This window comes from Macrobrachium nipponense, chromosome 12 (assembly GCF_015104395.2).
Source record: "Macrobrachium nipponense isolate FS-2020 chromosome 12, ASM1510439v2, whole genome shotgun sequence".
Classification (NCBI taxonomy): Eukaryota; Metazoa; Arthropoda; class Malacostraca; order Decapoda; family Palaemonidae; genus Macrobrachium; species Macrobrachium nipponense.
This window is the reverse complement of record NC_087205.1, coordinates 105,428,655-105,450,648: the sequence shown is the minus strand read 5'-3', so window position 1 is coordinate 105,450,648 and position 21,994 is coordinate 105,428,655. Positions and strand designations below refer to the sequence as shown.

General features: G+C 43.4%; 1 protein-coding gene across 1 annotated transcript in view; it reads left to right on the top strand.

The window, feature by feature from the left end:
- The window catches only part of LOC135224909 (serine-protein kinase ATM-like), a 57,761-nt gene that overhangs the window by 22,592 nt on the left and 13,175 nt on the right, over window positions 1–21,994 (top strand). Inside the window, exons 6-9 of the mRNA XM_064264234.1 lie at window positions 1,006–1,207; window positions 1,450–1,579; window positions 5,758–5,900; window positions 11,294–11,443. Of these exons, the coding sequence (XP_064120304.1) occupies window positions 1,006–1,207; window positions 1,450–1,579; window positions 5,758–5,900; window positions 11,294–11,443 (625 nt within the window). The remainder of the gene's footprint in view (window positions 1–1,005; window positions 1,208–1,449; window positions 1,580–5,757; window positions 5,901–11,293; window positions 11,444–21,994) is intronic.

Here is a 21,994-nt window from a genome sequence, read left to right as displayed (position 1 = left end):
ACCGTGAGGGGGACTTTGAGAGGAACCTCTAATTGGCAGAAGTCCTGTGAGAAGTGGCTTCCACTCATCTTAGTGCTTAATACTATACTGACGCCCTTGGCGGTGATCGAGCTGAAGGTAGTAACTTCAGCATTCCATGCTAGTTTTTCTCTGGCATATTTAGGATCTATTTATACTTAGAAAAGAGAGCTACAGGAACTTTTCACCGGGCGACACAGGTCTTCCCCCAGAAATAGAATTTTCCTTTGTCAAAATCCCTTTTTTCTGTCGCTGCCATAAGGGGGGCTATAGAGATGCTCTAGCCCTATTTCTACAGATGAAAGACATAGATATATCTACATCATTGGAAATATCTATGTTGATCAAGAGTTGTGAACAGTCCTGTTCCCCTAGAGAGCTCAAACCACCTAGTTGATATATGACCTTAGTTTCGACTGGTCTTACTAAAGCATCCTATGTACCGTTGCAACAGCTTACAGCTAGAAACTTCACCCTCAAGGCTGTGTTCTTGCTATTAGCATCATTAAAAAGGGCAGACGAGCTGCATGATCTGCTTATGATGTAAAACACACAGAGGTTGGAATCTTTAGCTATCAAATTGATTCGGCAGTTTGTTGTGAAGACTCAAAATCCTTCAATTTATGATGACAGATTTGTTTCCTTTTCTATACCTTCTTTGGGAGACTTTGTTAACAGTGACCCTGGAGAAATGTTATGTCCTATCAGGACACTGCTTGCTTATCTAAAAAGGAATAGACTTCTCAGACCAGGGTGCCACAAACTATTTGTTAGCACAGGCCGGGTCAAGAATGCCCATTTAACTACATCAGTAGTTGCAGGGCAAAAAAATCTGATTGTCATAGCCAAACTTTTCCTGAACATTCCAGCTCAATTGTTGGGAGTTTTAGCTCTATGTAAAATCATAAAATATTTACATTTAAAAAAAAAAAAATGTATACAGTGTATGCAAAGTTAAAGTAAAATTTTATTATTTTTTCTTTCCAGAAAGCTAAGTATTCTCCAGAAAAATGTTGATATTGACAAAAATGTCTTGGCTGACTTAAAAAAGGAGCAAGAAGAGTTCCTCTTCCTAGCTCTTCAGAATTATTTGAAGTGCCTTCTAGTGTCTCATGATTATGACTTACACCTGTATCGTACTGTTGCCCTTTGGACTGAGAACCTTGAAAATGCTAACATTAATAAATTGGTAAGTATTTTCTTTTGAAAACCAACAAAGAAAATTATGTATACTTTTATCTTTGTTAAGTTAATTTTATAGCTGTAAGTCAGTACTCCTATATACTGAGTTAGTTTCATATTTATAAAAATTTTATATATATTTTTTGGGGTAATTTTGTTCTGTAATATTTCAGCTTTGCATTTAATGATTTTGTAAAACTTGTTAGATAACATAAGGGAATCATTCATTCTTTCTTATATTCACTACAGATGAACACATATGGAATAAAGATAAAAAGCCACAAGTTTGTACCACTGTTATATCAACTTGTTGCCAGGCTAACTTGTGTAGCAGATGAAAAGAAGCAACTGTTTTTGAAAACTCTTCTTAATATTTTAGGTGAGTGATGTTAAATGCCAGTTGCTGTTTTTGAAATCTTGTTCTTTTTCTTTTGTTCTTGACTGATGTTTTGTGAAGGTCACAAAAGTAATTTGTTATTACAGACTCGTTAATCAGGAAATAGTCTTCAACTGTGTGGAACACATACCCTGCATGAAGCAAAGCATTTAAAAGGAAATGGTTCTAGTGCACTTGCTTAGCCAACTCAAGGACTTTTGTAGATATTTTGCTAATATTCACTCGTCTGTGTCCCTCAGTAGTGGTTAAATGTGTTGCCATTCTCTCCAGGACTTAGTAGCATTTCTGCTGTGTTTTATGTATGAAAGGGTTTTGTTTACACTACATTTACATTTCATTTTCATGTTGTGAGTTATCTTTTAACTGACTATCAGTGCATTGCTCTCATGGCTATTGTGATTACCTTACTGCTCTTCTTCTCGTAGGCAGTCCAAAACTCGGTGGAGCTCACGGCCAGGTACATTCCAGGCAGGAGGAATGTAGTGGGCGACAAGCTAAGTCGCCGGAGTCAAATCCTAGGTACGGAGTGGTCTCTGCATTTGGATGTAGCAGACAGGCTATTTCACCTTTGGGAAATCCATGTTAGACCTCCTCAACTCTTGCTTCAACAAAAAGCTGGCGGTCTACTTCTCGGTGGTCCCAGATCCTCTTGCTCTGGCAGAGGACGCTCTACAGCATCCTTGGGATTATCTCGAAGTGTACGCCTTCCCTTCATTCTGCTTGATCCGTCAGGTCTTGAACAGAGTAATGGAGTGGTTCCCAGACCTGTCCCTTCTGTCAGATTCCGAGAGAAATCCCCCCATGGCACAACCTCCTTTGCCACCCTCGTGGAAAGGTTCCACCAGTCGATAGTCCCTATTTCTTCACAGCTGGAGACTTATCTAGTGTATCCTGTGAGTGAGAGGCTTTTCTTGCAAAGCTGCGGGCCAGATGTCCAACTGTCTCAGGAGATCTTTGTCAGCAGTTTACCAGGGCAAGTGGGATTGGTCTCGTCAATGGGCTTTCTCTCCACTCGGAACTTCTGTTCAGCAGATAGCGGATTTCCTGATCCTTCTCAAGGATGAGAAAGGTCTTTCTGTCTCAGCTGTCAGAGGATACAGGCTGCCTTGGGGTTTGTTCTGTGCCTGAAGGGCATGGATGTCTTTTCATTCTAGGAAATCTCATTCAGAGTTTTGAATAATCCTGTTCATCTAGAGAACTCAAAACCTCCTATGTGGGATCTTACTCTGGTCCTGTGTAGTCTCACTCAAACTCTATTCGAGCCACTACTTTGATCGTCTGACGGGAATTTGACTCTGAAGACAGTTTTCCTTGAAAAGAGTTGGAGAGCTTAATGGTCTGAGTTATGGGGTGAAAAACACCAGGGATTGGGGGTCTGTGTCCTTCTAATTTGTCCCAGAATTTGCGGCCAAGATTTCCCTCATTTTCTATTCTCTCACTGAATGAGTTTGTAGACAGTGATCCACAGGAGTTATTTCTGTGTCCTGTCGAGCTCTGCACTGCTATCTAAAAAGGACTTATCACCTAAGGCCTAGGTGTCATAAACTTTTGTTAGCATGTGTCAGTCCAGAAGGTAGGTGGCCAAGAATACAATTTCATTCTGGCTGTGTAGGTGATTAATCAGGCATATTCCTCACCTGCTAGTTCAGTTTCTCAGTCAGATGCAAAGGCTAGAGCACATCATCAGAGAAATCGGTTCCTCTCTGGCATTTAAGAAGAACTTGTCTGTTCATAGGATTTGGAATGCTGGTTCCTGGCTTCAGCAAACCATGTTCTCTTCTTTTTACCTGAAGGGCATTGCCCACAGGACCTTGGACACTTTTTCCTTGTGTTTAGTGGTGGCTACCCAACATAGCTCATCCAGTGCCTCTGGCGGGATAGTTTTTATCTTTCGTAAAATGATTGTGTGGAAGAGAGTAAGTGAGTTGGCTGGTATCCTTGCTGGGTTGAAGAATAGACACGTCATATGCTGGAACTGGTCTGATACAGGTGAGTGCGGCAGTCATACTGGTTGCAGTTGTTTGACTTGTTCCTGTACTATAGACAAATCTGCTTCTCAGTTGTGATTATATATCAGTTTAGTCAGAATGTGTTATTTTTATTTTCTGTATTGGTGAAATGTGGGCTATGATCAGTATGTGGGAAATGTGTTTGATTTTAGAAAATGTCTTGATGTATTTAAGTCGTGTTGTGATATCACAGAAGACAAGATGGTGGTGCTGTGGGTTGGAAAGGTAAACAATAACAATGTGTGCTTTAGAGGACATGCTAAACTGGTGTTTGGTAGGCTAGGAGATAGCTCCCTGTCTTACATGAGTTTGTGGGTTGTAAGTCATGTTGTGGTGTTCAAAGTCTTAAGCAGGAGTATACTGGGACTGAGGTAGTGAACAGGTTGGTAGATTGCCTATTTGTGTTACAAAGGAAAAATTAGGCTAGGAAAATATTCAAACTGGTAGCAGTGGCATGGTTGACTAAAGATGGTCGGATCAGGTAGGGAACAAAGGGAGATAAGATGGAGAAGGGATTGTCTGAGATTTAGCATGATACAAGACGAATACAAAGGATGGAGAGCCAAGTCAATGATTGGCTAGTGGTGTGTGGAGAAGAAGTAAAATATCCGTGGATAGGGATAAGAATGAGCTTAAAAGGGAAAGCCATAGAAGTAGCGGAAGGAATAGATAGAGTTGAACTTGAGGGTACAGAAGGTTAAAAAATAATCCTATCCAAACTAGATGAAGTTAATCTAAAAGACATGCTAATGGAGAATTAGAGTAAAATGAAAAACTATTTTAAAATAGGAAGAATCTAGTGAAAATATGAGATTTTTTTTAGTTAGGTTAAAAAGGCAGAATCAGAGTGTAACAGAACAATGGGAAAAACATGCTTGAAGGAGAAACTAAGGGTTTTCATGTATTGGAACAAGCAAATCTCACAGAAAATAAAAAAAAACAAATAGTATTAGCAGCTTGTGTGCAAGGAAAGTTAAAATATAAAACTGTCACAAATAATGAAAAGAATATTTGAAGGATTAGGGAATAAAGAGGAACAAGAATGGTGGGGGTCAGAAGGCAATGTGAATTCTAGGAGAGAGAGAAAACCAAAAATATTGGGGAAAATGGAACCAGGGTAGGGGTGGAAAAGTATATCTTAGTTTTACCAGACCACTGAGCTGATTAACAGCTCTCCTAGGGCTGGCCCGAAGGATTAGATATTTTTACGTGAATAGGAACCAATTGGTTACCTGGCAACGGGACCTACAGCTTATTGTGGGATCCGAACCACATTGTATCGAGAATTGAATTTCTATCACCAGAAATAAATTCCTCTGGTTCTGCATTGGCTGAGCTGAGAATCGAACTTCGGACCACCGGATTGGTAGCCGATCGCGAAATACACTCAGCCAGCGTGGAACCTTGGAAAAAATCATATAAACAGAGAAGGTAAAGCAACATAATATGCAATATCGAATTTGAATGGCATTGAGATAGGGATTGTCCTCAAAATTTTCAAACTAGGAAGAAAACAAAAACAAAGGAACAAGAAGAAAATAAGCACAAAACAGAAGCTGGGCCACAAGAAGTTTATGTAGAAGTAATAAAATAGAGGAAGAGTTGATGAAATTTTAGACACAGGATGTAAATCGACAGTTTGCAGGGAAGTGTTACTAGCACGCATTGTCATGGGTTTGAGTCAGGAAGATTTGAGGAGAATGAAGGATACCAGGACAATCTAATAAAAAAGTATTTAATTTTGATTAGTCATCATATAGGCCCAAAGGAGTAATGACAGTACCAGTGATATTGAAAAACAAGAAGTTTTATTTGAGACAGAAATTCTGCAGGGTGATATACTGTGGCTAATAGGTGAGAAAACCGTGAGCAAGATGGGTGTGACCATAAATTTGAAAGAAAATTATGTTATAATAGAAGCATTAGGGGAAATGAAGGTAAAGTTAAGAGAAGACAAACTTTGGTCTAGTCTTAGAAGAATAACATTATCTATAAAAAAAAACTATTTCTGTAATTGATATGTTTTTACCTCTTTTTCTAAGAACATTTATATTTATTTTTGTGACTGTTTTAAACAATATGAATTTACCAATATAAAGATTATCTTTGAATGTTTTCATTGGAAACACACTGCCTGTTTTCTATTTATAGAGCGTATATGTCTGGAACACCCACATCATAGCCTCCCAGTTGTTATGGCATTGGCAAATGCCCATGCTGATGATGATATTTTGAAAGACTCCCGTAGCAGCAGTAGCCGGAAGAAATTACAGCAAGCCCAGGGGGTTGAAGAGGTAGTTATTCTCTATTCCTAACTTCCTGTTAGATTGTGATTTATTTTTATACAGACCTGTTATTAGATTGTTTTGAAAAGTTGTTTTGTTCAGTGAAGTATTTTCACTCTACATTTCTTTTCTGTAGATGAAGGTCAGGTTCTTACAGAATATTCCACATTTTGATGTTTGGTTAATTATTAAATTATTTAATATGAAATTTCAGTAGTTTTGGTGAATTTTTGTATTATAATAATTGGTCCTGTGAAGCAAGTTTGCAACTGCTCCCCAAACAAGTGAATTTTGCTGCTGCTTCAATTAATCCTAATGTAAAAAAAAAGAAATGCAAAAGCATATCTATGCATGATTAGCTCGCACTCCAGGAAGTAATGTTCTAAAGTACCACTGAGAGGTAAATATATAAGGTGTTAAGAATACAATACTCTCTTCCGTGCACAAGCAGAGCCAAAGGGTGACAAAGGGAGCAAAATGCATGCACCATGTTCATTATACTAACCTTGCTTATCAAGTTTACCATGTGCAAACTCCTATAGAAATAATAAAAGCATGAACAATATAGTTTGCTGTTATAAATTTAGCCTTGTAAATAAATTTTTAACTGATATACATCTTATACTGTACTCAAGTAAGCAAAATATCCCTGTCTGACATTTATATTTCCATCATCTTTATGCATTAGACACCTATTGGTTATTGTATAGACACACTCCTTCAGTTGATAAAACCAGTAAACAAAGAAGTAAGCCAGGACATAGTGACCTTATGTTTCAGATCTGTAGCAAGGAAAATATCCAAAGGAAAGACATCCCTTCCTTTAAAGGGTAGTAATGCTATGTATTTAAGAAAGTGGGAATTCATTTAGTTTTCTTTCATTTTTATAGGCTTATTTCTTCAGTGGTATACTAAAAGTAAAATTATCATGTATAATTTTCTATTTATCCCCAAAAACCCCAAAATTGGAAAGACCTGTTTTGCAGGCTATATCAAAATGAGTGATACTTAGTTGGTTTTTTATCTGTATACTCCTAATAAGTTTTCAGAGTATCTTTATTTTATACTTGATACAGCTAAAAATTTAATTTATTTGAACTCATTTTATCACAATAATGCAAAATGTCACATAATGCAGTACCTTAAACTAAGTAAGGTAACTTGAATTTGGTTCTGGTCTAGGTCTTCATCAGTCTGTACCCTATTCCCATGTGATTTCCACAGTCTTGGAATAATTTAGTAGTTGAGTCGTTAGCCTAGCAAGTGGTTGAGTTCTTAGCCTAGCCTAGCTAGTTCAAATCTGCCTTAACCATCTTCCTAGCCTAAGTAGTTGAGTTCTTAACCTTGCAAGTGGTTGGGTTCTTAGCATAGTCTAGTTGTTTGAACCTTGCTTTCCAACTTAGCTTAGCCCAAGTTATTGAATTCTTGTGTAGCAAGCCTTAAGTGGATAATCTAGCCTAGCCTAGCCTACAGTGGGTGAGCTAGTTCGAACCTTTCCCTACTGACTATACCTAGCCTATGTGGTTGGATCCTAGGCCTAGCCTAGATTGTTCAAACATGTCTGTCCATCTAATTGTAGCGTAAGTGCTGTAGTTCTTAGCCTCTCCCAGCTGGTTTGAGCTTATGTGTTTTTGGGGGGGGCATATTCTTCAAATTCCCAGATGTTCTTTTGCTACTTGATTCAGCAAGAATATTTTTGCATTCTTCAAGAGTTTGGGATTGGGTTGGGTTTGATTCGTAGCTTAACCGACCTTTTCATCCGAGTAACCTGATCTGTAATGTAACTCATATCCTGGTGTTCTTATCTCCGAAGTAGTTAAGATCCATTTTGGTTCTGTGATATGTTGCTCGGGAATGCCACCATGGTGGTTCCTTAGTCAAGGGGGGTTGTCCTATCATCATATGACGTCTCTTCTTGTGGCAGGATCACAAGCTCATAAAACAAGTGGGCAAAATCCCCCCTACAAAGGTCACTACAAATACACTACCACCTTGAATCCTAATTATTGTGCTACCCCCGTTGCTAAGAATCCCATTTCCTCTTAACTACGCTTACTTCATGCATCCTCAAAAAATCTATCCCTATCAAAAAGCAAGCTGGCATATCACTTTCTTCCATGATTACAAAGTTATGCACTACTTCCAAATCTCCCAACCTAACCTTTAACTGCACCTGTTCTCACACTAAAACACTTCCTTGTCCCAACTCATGTATTCTCACACTTGTACACCGCTTTTTCACTTCCCAATCACATCTCTCCAGTTCACTTACCACTGACCCACTCACCAAGGAAGCTCAAGGACTTCTCCCCAGTCTACAGTGCAATTACTTTGACAATGCACAAGTTGACAGTAGGATTTTTAGAACTTATCTGTGCTGAGTATTTTATCTTAGGACATCCCCCTTGGGGTATCCTATTATCACTTCTGGCTGCTTGGAAAGACCTATGTTAGACCTCTTCTCTGCGACAAAAGCTAGGGGTCATTTATTCATGGTCCCAGAATTGTTTGTTGGAGAAGGTGACACCTTTCTGCCACCAACTCCACTCATTGACAGTCGAGATGCACCAGTGGGTGATCGACAACTCTGTGGAGCTCATGGCCAAATACATTCCAGACAGGAGGACTGTGGTTGCCAACAAGCTAAGTCGTCAAGAGTCAAGTCCTAGGTATGAAGTGGTCTCTGCATCAGGATATAGCAGACAGCCTGTTTCACCTTTTGAGAAGACCAATGTTAGACCTCTGCTTGTTGCTTCAACAGGAAGCTAGAGGTCTACTTCTCGGTGGTCCCGGATCCTCTTCTTTTGGCAGAGGACGTTCTACAGCATCCTTGGTACAATCTCGAGGTGTACGCTTTCCCTCTGTTCTGCCTGATCTGTCAGGTCCTGAACAGAGATATGAGTTCCAGGATTCTCATGATAAACCTAGTGTCACCTCTGTGGCCACGGATAAGATTGGTTCCCAGGCCTTCTGTATCTTCTCTTAGCAGTTCTGAGACAAATTCCCCAATGACACAACCTTCTTTGCCAGCCTCATGTGTAAAGGTTCCATCAGTCGGTAGGATCTCTATTGCTTCACGGCTGGAGACTCCATCAAGTATCTCCTGAGAGTGAGAGGCTTTTCTTGCCAAGCAGCAGGCCAGATGTTCAGCTATCTCAGGAGGTCTTCGTCAGTGGTTTACCAGGGCAAGTGTGCCATTTACTGTGGATAGGATTGTTGACGGGGTTTCTCTCCACTCAGAACTTCAGTCAGCGGATAGCAGGTTTCCTGATCTTTTTCAGGGCTGAGAAAGGTCTCTGTCTCAGCTGTCAGAGACTACCGGGCTGCCTAGGGGGATGGTTCTGTGCCTGAAGGGAGTAGACATCTCTTCATCCTGGGAAATCTCGTTGTTTAGGAGTTTCAAACAATCCTGTTCACCAAGAGAACTCAAACGTCTGATGTGGGATCTTACTCTGGTCCTGAGTAGTCTCACTCGAGCTCTATTCGAACAACTATGTTGATCGTCAGACAGGAATTTGACTCTGAAGACAGTTTTCCTCGAGGAGAGTTGGAGAGCTTAGTGGTCTGAGTTATGACGTGAAACACACCGTGGGTTGGGGGTCTGTGGCCTTCGATTTGTCCCAGAATTTGTAGCTAAGACTTAAAATTCCTTGGTTCATGATGGCAGATTTGCATCATTTTCAAGTCCCTCCCTGAATGAGTTTGTGGAAGCGATCCACAGGAGTTTTTGCTTTGTCCTGTCAGAGCTCTATGCTGCTATCTAAAAATTACTTGTTAACTGAGACCTAAATGTCGTACACTTTATTAGCACCAGCCGGTCCAAAATGGAAGTTTCCTAGAACACCATTTCATTCTAGTTAGGTGAGGTGATTAAGCAGGCATACTCCTCATCTTATGGTTCTGTTAGTCTGTGCAGGCTAGAGCAGAGACATCAGATGAATGAACTTGTCTGTTCATGGGATTTTAAAATTTGGTCCTGGCTTTGGCAGACCACATTCGCTTCCTTTTCCTGAAGGACATAGCCCACATTTCCTTGGACACTTTTTCCTTGGGTCTGGTGGTGGCTACCCAACAGTTGTGTAGCTCATCTGGTACCCCTAGGGGACAGTTTGTATCTTACCTAAGATGATTATGTGGAAGAGGAATGAGTGAGATGGCTGGTCTCCTCCTTTCTCTTTTTTTCTAACCTTCTTCCTATGGGCAGGTTGAAGAATAAGGCGTCATAAGCTGGAACTGGTTTGATACAGGTGAGTGTGATAGCCATACTGGTGGCAATTATTTGGTTTTTTCATATGCAATAAACAAATCTGCTTCTCAGTACCACTTACTCCTCTTTCTGATAAAGGGAGGGAGGAGTGGTAACAAACCCCTGTGGCCTACGTACATGATTTGTTGCTTAAATTGACAGAGTTCTCTTTACCTTCCACCAATGTAATGAATCAGGATATGTCTCATTGGGTTTAATCCCAGCATGCCTAGTTTTTAGATACTCACTTCTCTATTTTCTCACGCACTCAGACCCCCCTTCTTTAGAACTCGATCTTCTAGAAAGGGTGGTCAGTTGGGCTGAAGCCTCAGCCCGTTTTAGGGTACTTGTGCCTCCCTCCAAGTATGTCTATCCTATTGTTAAGACTGAAGGTTTGTTCTGCCTATGAACAAATGAAATATTTTTAATCAATTTGTAATTTTCATAGCTAACAAACCTGAGGTATTAATGTTAACTGCTCCACCCCTAGCCACCCCTCTCATATCCTGGGTTGGAAGAAAGTCTGAAGGGTCACGAGGTTCCATGCCAGGTTGTTGACCAGCTTCCACCTCGTATACGAAGATTGTCCTATTGTTACGACCTTAGGTTTGTTGGCTATGAAAAATACAAATCGATTGAAAATTTGTCAATTTAATATTAATTACATATTTTCCCATCACATCTCTAAAACCAGTTCTCTTAGTACCTATGTAGCATTTAGGTCTCCTCATGCTTATCTACCCTTACTTTGACAGTTTTTGTCTATGCTTGTGATATCATAATATTCTTGCTCATCTTTTTTGGGTCTTACCTTATTGTGGTCAAGTTAATTGAGAACATGTAGTACATCTTTTCTAAGATCTAACTATTTTTCTGCATTTTCATCCCACTTGTATCACATTTGCCATTTCATCTTTGACCATTACTAATACTCCATTTTGTATTTTGTCATGCTGTCAGAATTTGTTTCTCTGTCATTTTTCTATACATGGCATCATATCACTAGCCCTTTAGGTGGTGGCACTGTAATTGCACTTATCATGGTGTACTGGAGGTGTTACTAAAGGATGTTTGCAGGGTCTCCTCAAACCCTAGCTGTACCTGCCTTTTGGGAGCTATATAATTCCATGGTTTTAATGTTTCATTCTCTTTTCAGGGTCGAGTTCAGGCTGCAAAGCTCCTGATAAATAAATTAAAGAAGACAGAACTGGGTAGTCATGTTGCAGAGCTTGAGAAAATTTCATTAGCATATCTTGTCTTAGCAAACTGGTCTGATGGTGCAGATAAACATAATGCAGGAGACAAGGTAATTTTTTTTTAATATTATTGTGTCGTCATTATATATGTTATGACTTGAATTTGATATTTTGTGTAAGTGAATGTCACTGTATGTTGGTTATATCCACATGGCAACACCTCTATAACAAAAATAGTGGTCTTGGTCTAGTAGGCATGAAACCCCCAACAAGGTAATGATGCTTTTGCTGAATTAATGTATTCTAGTTATCATCAGTACTGAGTGGTGACTAATGTTTATATGTTACTTTTACACAGTTATGCTTATGATGCGTGACAGAACAAGTAGGATATTGATTTAAAATGACAGTACAATGGGGCTTCCCTTAGTCGTGGATCAGCAGTCACGGGATCAGTTAACCAGGGGGTTTTCCTTGGACCACTTCTCAGTCTATATCGCTGGTATGAATCGCAGCATTGCTGACTTGTCCGGGTTACTACATGATGTTTATCGGTAGGCTAAGCCTCGGGCGCGGTCCGATAGCCACCAACATACATGAACAGATTTGCATTACCTTATGTATTATTGGCATATCTTCATAATAAATAGCCTAGTCATGGAATAATTCCACATCATTGGCATCAACTTATACTTCAGTGGCCAGCAACAAAATGTAAACGTGAGTTACATTGCGTTCACAGCGACCTTTATCATTCGTAACTTTTTAGAATGTTAATAGTAGTAGTGTAATTATAGTATAAGTACGGTAGTAATAAAATTTAGGAAAAGATTAATTTTTAATTCAAAGTTTGAACTTCATTATTGTTTTGGTAGTACGTAATTAACTTCTCCGAACACCGCCGTATGCTCCGAACACTGCAGTCATACGGCGATAATTGTCATAGATGATCGTATTTTTGTTTGCGACCGGCAACGAAGCGTAAACGTAATAGAAACCACTTTTACCTTCTATATTATTGGCATATCTTCATAATAAAATGCTATATCTTATTTAATGTTGGAATATGTTTATATAAAAAGTCTCTTCAAGGAATAATTTCTTGGGGAAAGTATTTTTCAAAAGATAAATATGTACATATACACTTTACAAGTTTACAGTTTGCATTGATTACTTTATTTTGATTTGATTACATTAATATTACAGTATGGTACTGTAATCAGTATAGAACTAATTTTTTTATCATAAATGTATATTCATTCACACATAAATACGTATGATCACCGTGACGTCACCGAACCTACAGTCTCGTTCGTACGTACATACTAATTTTACACAATGCGATAGTGGTGACAGTGTTCTATAAACTACCGATGTATTTTTACATATACAGGCAGTCCCCGAGTTATGACGGGTTCGGCTTACGACGTTCCGAGGTTAAAGCGCTTTTCAATTATATTCATCAGAAATTATTTCCAGGGTTATGACGCCTACAACGCTCATTTGGCAGAAGAAATATGACATCAAAAATGTAAAATAATCAATATTTGAAGTTTTTTTTATATGCAAAAGGCAGTAAGAATGCAGTTTACATAGTTTTCAATGCACCCAAAGCATTAAAAGTAAGGTTTTCTTAGCTTTTTTGGTGATGTTCCGGCTTATGACGATTTTCGGGTTACAACGCGTCTCAATAACGGAACCCCTGTCGTAACCCGTGGACTGCCTGTATGTGCTGTAAACTCTATCCTAAAATACTTTACTTACTCTGTGGAACCCAGAAAATTGACTAAATCGCGATTTTTTTTTTCATAGAGCAAGATTCACTTATTGCTGTACTGTATTTTCATCTTTTCATGACTAAATACATTTTATGATAAAGATGATTTACTAATTTTTAAATACTAATATGAATGTAAATAGCAAAATATCGATAAAATGCTAAATTAAAATCCAAGAAAATCACAACCTCTCTCTCTCTCTCTCTCTCTCTCTCTCTCTCTCTCTCTCTCTCTCTCTCTCTCTCTCTCTCTCTCTCTCTCTCTCTCTCAGTATACTTATCTCTTAATGAAATAAAAAAGCAACTTTTCGAAAAAATCTTATTTCACCTACAGAATAAACTATGATACTGATCTATTATTATCGTAATAAAAGAACAAATAGTTCCCAACATTTGTAGGTACATACATATTGCTATATTGTTCAGATACGTATACAAACCCTCGGTCCTTTAACAATAGGAAAGTACTTAGCGGCAGTTAAACCGGTCGTAAGCTTCGAACAAGGGGGTTCGGTAGTTAACTACTTGTCCGGCAGTTGGCAGTCAGCTCGACTGCGAGGAGAGGAGTCACTTTGTTTTCTGCCGTGTAGGTGGATGACGTGTTGCTCGCCTCTCTGCCCGCTTCTTGTTGTATGCTTTCTTTGCTTCACTGCGTGAAGGCTTTTTTCTTTCTTACTGTGTGTGTGTGCAAGGATATACGTAAGTACGTGCGTGTTTGTTCCGATACGTATACAAACCCTCGGTCCTTTAATAATAGGAAGGTACTTAGCTGCAGCTGAACTGGTCGTAAGCTTCAAATAAGGGGGTTCGGTAGTTAACTACTTGTCCGGCAGTTGGCGGTCAGCTCGACTCCGAGGAGAGGAGTCACTTTGCTTTTGGCCGCGTAGGTGGATGGACGTGTTGCTCGCCTCTCTGCCCGCTTCTTGTCATATGCTTTGTTTGCTTCACTGCGTGAAGGCTTTATTCTTTCTCTTTTACTGTGTGTATTTGTTCAAGGATATATGTAAGTACGTGTGTGTTTTTGTATTTTATACAGTGAGCATTGTGATTGTGATTCGAAATGGAATCCCAAGAGCCGGAGAGAACCCCTCGCCCCCCATCAGCCGCAGATTGTGCCCTGGTGTGGAGGGCCGTAATTGTGGGGCCTTCCGATCATCTGTTGAGGTTGATCCTCATGAGTTTTGTACTCGGTGTAGAGGGCGGGAATGCTCTCGCACCGAGATGTGATGTTTGTGTGTTTTGGTTGGAGGAGCAGTGGGAGCGCTATGGGGGAAGGAAGAAGCCGCGTAAGCCAGCCAAGGAGTCGTCAGAGGGTTCTCCGGCTGCGCCCTTGTTTACGGACACGTCTTCTTCTTTTCTTCCTCCATCTCAGCTCCCTCGTATGGCTCCTTCCCCTTCGGGGGAGGTTTCTCGCTCCTTCTCCTCTCTCGATCAGTCGAGCGTGGAGGGGGGCCGAGATACCCCGACATCCAGTTGTACTCGGGGTCCTCCGTTCGCTCGGGGTGGGAACTGTCCCCCCCTGGGCAAGGGGAGACCCCCCCACTAACTCACCCGACTTTTCCTTCCTCAGATCTGCTTGCCACGGGGGACAATCTCGGACGGGCCTGGTACTCGCTTGGGCTGCGAGGGGCACCGACGGTCCAGGGGCTGCTGAGTCACCTGGCAAGAGGGGCCATGCCGGTAACGCACGGGCCGACCACCACGACTACCACGACGGTGTCCATGCCTGGCTACGCTGCTCCGCCGCACCTGGTGTACACCCAGCACGTAGCCACAGTGACCCCGACAGCTGCTGTGCAGGCGCCGCTGTCGGAGCTTATGATGCCCGCTGTGACGCTGCCACTTGGTTTTGCCGCTCCTGCTGCAGCCCCGGACTCCCGGTGTCTCAAGAGCTCTCCCCTGGACCTGCCTCCTGTGCAGAGGATGCTGCTGGTTCCTTCCCTGCCTCCTGTTCCTTAGTATGCTGCCGCTCCAGTTCCGGTACCAGTCGGGCCCTGTTGCTTCGGCAACTGCCCCGGCTCTGTCCTGGATGGAAGACCTGATGGTGGTGCTGAGGAAGCTGACGAAGAAGAAGAAGAAGAGGAAGGTGTCGTCGTCGTCGTCTGCCGCCACTTCCCCTTCAACTTCTAAGGCCCCACAGCCGAAGAAGATGAAGGTTGCCTCCTCCTCCCCAAGAAGGCTCGTTCTGAGACTTATAAGGGTCCGTCCCACTCCGGTGGGACGGTTGGGGACTTCCGCTGGTCCTCCTGTTCCTTCGGGAACGGGGTCCGGGCAACAGAGTCTGCTCGGTGCCAGGATTCAGGTAGGGAGCGGAAGACTGGCGGGGTCGCTCAGGCGATTCCCACCAGACCAGTGATCGCTTTCGCGGCGATACGCTGGTACCCAGGATTGACGTTATGGTCCCAGACCGCTCGCGGGCTGAGGCGAGGAAGCGGTCCCCTTGGTCGCCTGAACCAGCCTCGACTGGTCCAAGCAGCGTGATGTGCCGTGAAGACAGGCCTTGCTCTCATTGCGACAGCGGACTCTGCAGGTCCCCTGACCGCCGCTCCTACCGGTACCCCTACCCCTAACGGGCGAGAGGGGGACCAGCAGCAGCTCTTCTGATGCTCGGGACCGTCACCTCTGTTCTCGGTCCAGCCGCTCTCCCCGGAAGAGCCGCTCGACCAGGCCTGCAGCTCGTTCGCCACCGTGGGTTGGTGATCGCCTGCAGCCCCCTCAGCACACCAGTTCTGCCGGTGGGAGGGGGGGGAGCGTCAGGTCTTCCGTCTCCGATCCCTTCAACTTCCTCTGGCTTCACCGGGAAGAGTGAGGCGATTAGGAGTGATTGTGAGGGGTGCGCTCCTTGCGATCCTGCCAAGACGCCCTATGAACCTGACACGGTCCTAGGGCCGACCAGATAATATGCCCAAGTGGCCGGAGGAGACCAGGAGGGGTCTGTTGTGGTTCCTCCTGTGGAAGGAGGAGGGTCTCGGGAGGCATTCTCGCTGGACGGGTTTGGATGCAGTCACTCCTCAGATCCAGAGGTCGTTAGCGGAGGTTATTGCGCTGATTCTCGCCGGACTCAGGATGCAGTCACTCTTGAGATCCAGAGGTCGTTCGCGGAGGTTATTGTACTGATTCGTCAGCACAACGACCTCGGGGAAGGATTGCCGCTTCCACCTTCCGAGCCCACATTGGGCTTGGAGTCGTTCTGGGACCTAAGAAGGAACCCAGGACGACGGTGGGTCTACCGTGATCGGCCTTGGCTGACAGCGTATTGAGCCAAGTGGACACTCTCATCTCCGGACAGGAGGGTTCGCTTCGGTCCGGTAGGTCTTCCAAGCTCCTTCCTCCACCTCTACCACGACAGAGGCGCTTCTACGTGCCTTCAGAGGACCCTCTGCCACCCAAACAGGTTAACCCGGAGCTAGTTAGGCTAACTCCGGGGTGTCTCTGCAGCAGCTCCTGTCAGAGAATCTCTGGTTCTCACAGCAAGAGGCACTTGCCTTGGAATCTACCGCAATGGCAGCATTCCAAGCAGTCTCCTGGATTGACCTGTGGTCCCTCACAGTGTCGAAAGCCGCGGCCTCCTTGGAGAACATCACTCCTGAAGGGGACCCAGCTTTTGTGAGTGTGCCAGTCTGGAAGTAGGGCCATCTCCTGCCTGGCCCACGAGACGGCTAGCCTGTGGCCCAAGCTGGTTCTCCGGCGTAGAGACACTGTTCTCACCCAAGTGACCAGGGCGGCTGGGTGTGAGGCGGCCCTGGGTCTTCGCAACGGACCAGTGCGGAGTTCCTCCTCTCTCTTCCCCAGAGAGATGGTGGACGCTGCGATGGAACAGCGGCGCACTGATGACAGTGACCGTCTCGTCCACCAGGCAGTCTCGAAGGTGGCTGGGCAACCTCGGAAGACTGCGGCTAAGCCCAAGAGTTTAGGTAGGGCTTCCTCTGCGGCCTAGACGATCTCCTCGTCGAAGCCAAGAGGAAAGACTCTGCTTTAGACTTTTGCTGTAAGGAGTGATCACAACCAGCCTTCCTCCCAGTCCTTCTCTCGAGGAGGATCTGGGAAGAAGAAGTCGAAGAGAGTAGGGAAACGCTAGGGACGGCGTTCCCCCTCACCTGCTGCCGGAAGTGGGGGGGTGCCTGGCGAGCCATTGGGCAACATGGCAGCGCTACGGTGCGGAGACCTGGGTAGTGAACGTCTTTCGGGAGGAATATTTACTACCCTTCGAGTCTCAGCCACCCCTCACCACCAACCCAGTCCATCTGCAAACCTACGTTCCTGGCTTGACCAAGGACGTGACGCTTCGGCAGGAAGTAGAAGCCATGCTGAGCAAACGTGCTGTGGAGATCGTATGGGATCAGTTGCTGGGCTTCTACAGTCGACTTTTCCTGGTGGAGAAGTCCTCAGGGGGCTGGCACCCGGTGATAGACTCTCTCCCTTGAACCAATTTGTTCACCAGACTCGGTTCACGGTGGGTGGAAACAGCACGTTCAGTGCTCGATTCCGTCAGGGAGAACGACTTCATGCTTTCAGTGGATCTGAAGGACTCGTATTTCCAGATACCCATCCATCAATCCTCCAGGAAGTACCTCCACTTCATCCTCAACGGGACGGTGCACCAATTCAGGGCACTTTGTTTCGGTCTCTCAACCGCCCCACAGGTGTTCATGCGAGTGTTCTCGCTGGTTTCGACTTGGGCCCACTTGGTAGGGATACGTCTTCTGAGGTATCTTGACGATTAGTTAGTCCTGGCGAGCTCCTGCTCGCAGTTGCTGCAGGACAGAGATCGACTCCTCGAATTCTGCCGCGATCGGGGATTGTAGTGAATTAGTAGAAGTCAGACCTCGAACCCAACCAGAGGATGAAGTACATGTGCATGGTGATCAACACAGTAGCAGGATGAGTCTTCCCCGCAGATTCGCGGATCAGCAGGTTCAGGGAGGCAGCATGACAGTTCCTGTCTCTACAGGAGCAACCAGCTCAGCAGTGGCAGGTCCTGATCGGTCACCTGTTGTCTCTCAAGAAGCTAGTCCCTCACGGGCGTCTTCACCTGCGGTCTCTTCAGTGGAGACTAAAGGAGCATTGGTCACAGGCAAGGGACCCTCCCTTCTTCCCCGTGTCCCTCACGGAGGAGGTGAGGCAGGACCTAGCCTGGTGGCTGGACGACGGGAACCTCGTAAGAGGAGTGCCTCTTCGCAACAGAGATGGCTGGATACCTGAGACAGTCCTATGCAGCTGTCTACCAGGGGAAGTGGTCCATCTTCTGTGGTTGGTGTCGTGGACGGGGTCTCTCTCCTCTTAGAGCCACTCTTCAGCAGGTAGCGGATTTCCTCCGTCTCCGCAGTTAAAGGATACAGAGCCACCCTGGCCCTAGTCCTTAAACTGCGAGGTGTGGATATCTCCTCTTCTTTCGAGATCTCCCTCCTGATGAAGAGCTTCGGGAGGTCTTGCCCACCCAGGGAACTCAGGCCCCCGAGGTGGGATGTGACTCTTGTCCTTAGGAGTTTGACTCGCAGACCCTTCGAGCCACTCCGAGAGTCGTCAGACAGGGATCTGACCCTCAAGACCCTCTTCCTGCTGGCCCTGGCATCGGCAAAGAGAGTAGGGGAACTTCATGGTCTTTCCTTCGACGTCAAGCATTCCAGGGGATGGGGATCCGTGATGCTCGATTTCGTCCCGAACTTTATAGCGAAGACTCAGAATCCTTTGGTCCCTGACGACCGGTTGGAGTCTTTCACGATCCCCTCCCTGAAGGATTTCACCGATAATGATGCGGATGAGATGCTGCTTTGTCCTATGAGGGCGCTATGGCGCTATCTGAAGAAAACTCGGCACCTCAGGACTGAGTGTCGACACCTCTTCGTTAGCACCGGGGTTACCAAGAAAGAAGTTTCCAAGAACACTCTTTCTTTCTGGCTGCGTGAGGTGATCAGGAGGGCGTACGACACGGATGGTAGTGATGACACCCGTACCCTTCGTCCGAGAGCCCACGAAGTCAGAGGTATTTGTCCAACCCTTGCATTCCGCAAGAACTTCTCCGTGGCGCAGGTTCTGAAGGCAGGGGTTTGGGCCAACCAGACCACCTTCACTTCATTCTCCCTTTGGGATATTACCCACAGGTCCTTGGACACTTTTTCCTTGGGACCCTAAGTGGCTGCTCAACAAGTTGTGTAGTCTACCCAGCACCCGAGTGAACAGAACAGCATCGCATCCTTGTGTGACTGCATGAATGGACAAGTGAAAGAGAGTGTGACTGGCTTCTCTTCCTCCTTCGTTCTTCTCCTCTACCTGTGGGCAGAGGGCCGCGGTCATCACTATGCTGAACAGGAGGCCGATGCAGGTAAGCTACACAACTGAGCTCCATCCTATCCCTTTCAGTAGGGATAGAAATGTTTATCCGCCACTCTCCAAAAAGGGGGTTAGTGGAAGCCAACAAGAGACAAACCCATGACTTCATTTTGGCTTTTGAAGTAAGAACTAGTTCTTGCCTTTTGCTATTTATAAGAGGTACGCTTGCCTCCCTCTTATAAATTTGGTCCAGAAGTCTGACCACTGATCCTGCGGTGCTCACCCCAATCAGCTGGGCAGAGGCTAGGATCCCTCCCTCTGCTCTTATGACCAGGGAGCGATCCAAGGTAGGACGAACACCAGTCTGTTCATAAGACTCAGATTCCACCCACCAAGAAGTGAGTCTTCCTGGGTTTGTATACGTATCTGAACAAATAACAATTTGTCGGAAATTGTATTTTTCCTAACTATACAAACTTGAGGTTCTATACCTCATGCCACCCTTCACTCTGCGTTTCCTGGGCCTAAAACAAAGTGACTCCTCTCCTCGCAGTCGAGCTGACCGCCAACTGCCGGACAAGTAGTTAACTACCAAACCCCCTTGTTCGAAGCTTACGACCGGTTCAGCTGCCGCTAAGTACCTTCCTTATTGTTAAAGGACCTCAGGTTTGTATATTTAGGAAAAATCCAATTTCGACAAATTGTTATTTTTTATTCTTTCTGCGATTTACTAAACTGTGCTTCAATACAACTTTTATAGTTGACTCAATGATTACCACACACATTATAATATTATACAAGAGAATATTTTATCACTATCGATGTTTCATTTCTTATCACCATAAAAATATTTAAAATACAAATTTCTTATGTAAACAACACAATATTATTATTCTCGACCTAAGCTGCTCTCTCTCTCTCTCTCTCTCTCTCTCTCTCTCTCTCTCTCTCTCTCTCTCTCTCTCTTCTCTCTCTCTCTCTCTCTCACAATGAAATATGAATTACTGTGTCATTAACTTTTATGTACAAAGTTAAAAATAATGATAATTCCATTAATAATTTTTTTTTTTTTAGCAAATAAATTGTTTTCCAAAATAATTCTTTTGGTAATAAACATCCATCAGCTGATTATCAATGTAAACAGAAGACAAAAATAGGTTTTTATTACGTACTGTATTTTGCTGTTTATACATTAATATTACAGTTGGGTGCTGTAATCATTACAGTAAATCATGTTTCTTTATCATAAATGTGTTCATTCACAAAATAGATATATGTACCTACATGTAGTTTTGTGCAGCAGCCAAATCATGAAAATGAAGAGGATCTATTAGCTAATATACTTTTGTTTGCAGATCTTATGAAGGGGAAATTGAAGATAGGAAAGAATTTATAAAAGATTTTGACATTATAGAGATATAACTTAAATGCACACACACACAAACAAAGGAGGCATAAAGTAAGCAAGGGAGCCGTTTCAAAGACAATTCCCTTTTACTACTAATTGGAGCAGCCATTGATAGTTTTAAAATTTTAAGTTGCTGTAAGTACATGTGTATCTTCAACCTACATAGGATAGCCTGGACCAATCAATAGTGAGTACCCATATGATAGTTTAAGGTACGTACATTAGGAGTTTAAATTAGTATTAAAATAGGCAGTTAGCCTATAAGAGTTTTTATATGTAGGACATCTTTGGTGTTTTAACTATTGAAGTAAGCAGTTGGGGTGGGTATAGCCTAGGATTTTTTGAGGGGTGTCATAACACGGACATTTGCTTATCGAGGGCGGTTGTGGCCCCCAACCCCAGCGATTATCGAGGCCCCACTTTAAATGTACATGTATTGTCATTAGTTAGTTTAGTTCAGATGATCATGAAAGGTAGAGTCAGAAATCTGAATTTCCAGCTTATGACGAGGAAATGGCTTTTGATGTTATCCCAGTTTCATCACAGGTTACTTTTAAAACAAGACCATCACACTTCTGAGAATGTTTAAATTGGATGCAGTGTAAAAATGTCAAAAGAATTATGGTAAAGTTTGATTTGTTCTGCACCAGATTCTTTGAACTAGATTAGGTGAGTTTTTCTTGAATGGACCCTCTCTGACTACAGGCAGTCCTCAGCTTATGATGGGGGTTCCGTTCTTGAGACGCGTCGTAAGCCAAAAATCGCTGTAAGCCGGAAAATCGTAAAAAATCCTTTGAAAGCCTTACTTATAATACTCTTGGTGTATTAGAAACTATGTAAACTGCATTTTTATTGCATTTTTCATAAAAAAAAAACTTCAAATATTGATTATTTTGCATTTTTGGAGTAATGTTTCTTCCGTCAGGTCGGCGCCTTAAGTGTTGTAACCCTGGAACATGTGACGTAAACAGGAAATAATTTCTGATGAATATAACTGAAAAGCGTCGTAAGCTGGGGGCTGCCTGTATTTTCATCTCTTATTTCTGTAGCGCATTATCTTCATTATCAATTTTAGGGGTATATTCTCTCTTTTATCTTTTCGCTAATATCTTGCATATTTCCTTTTTTTCATTTGTTAATCTCCCTTCATTTCTTAAAGGGACTATTTCTACTCTTCTTTCCATCTTTTTTGCATATGAGTACAAT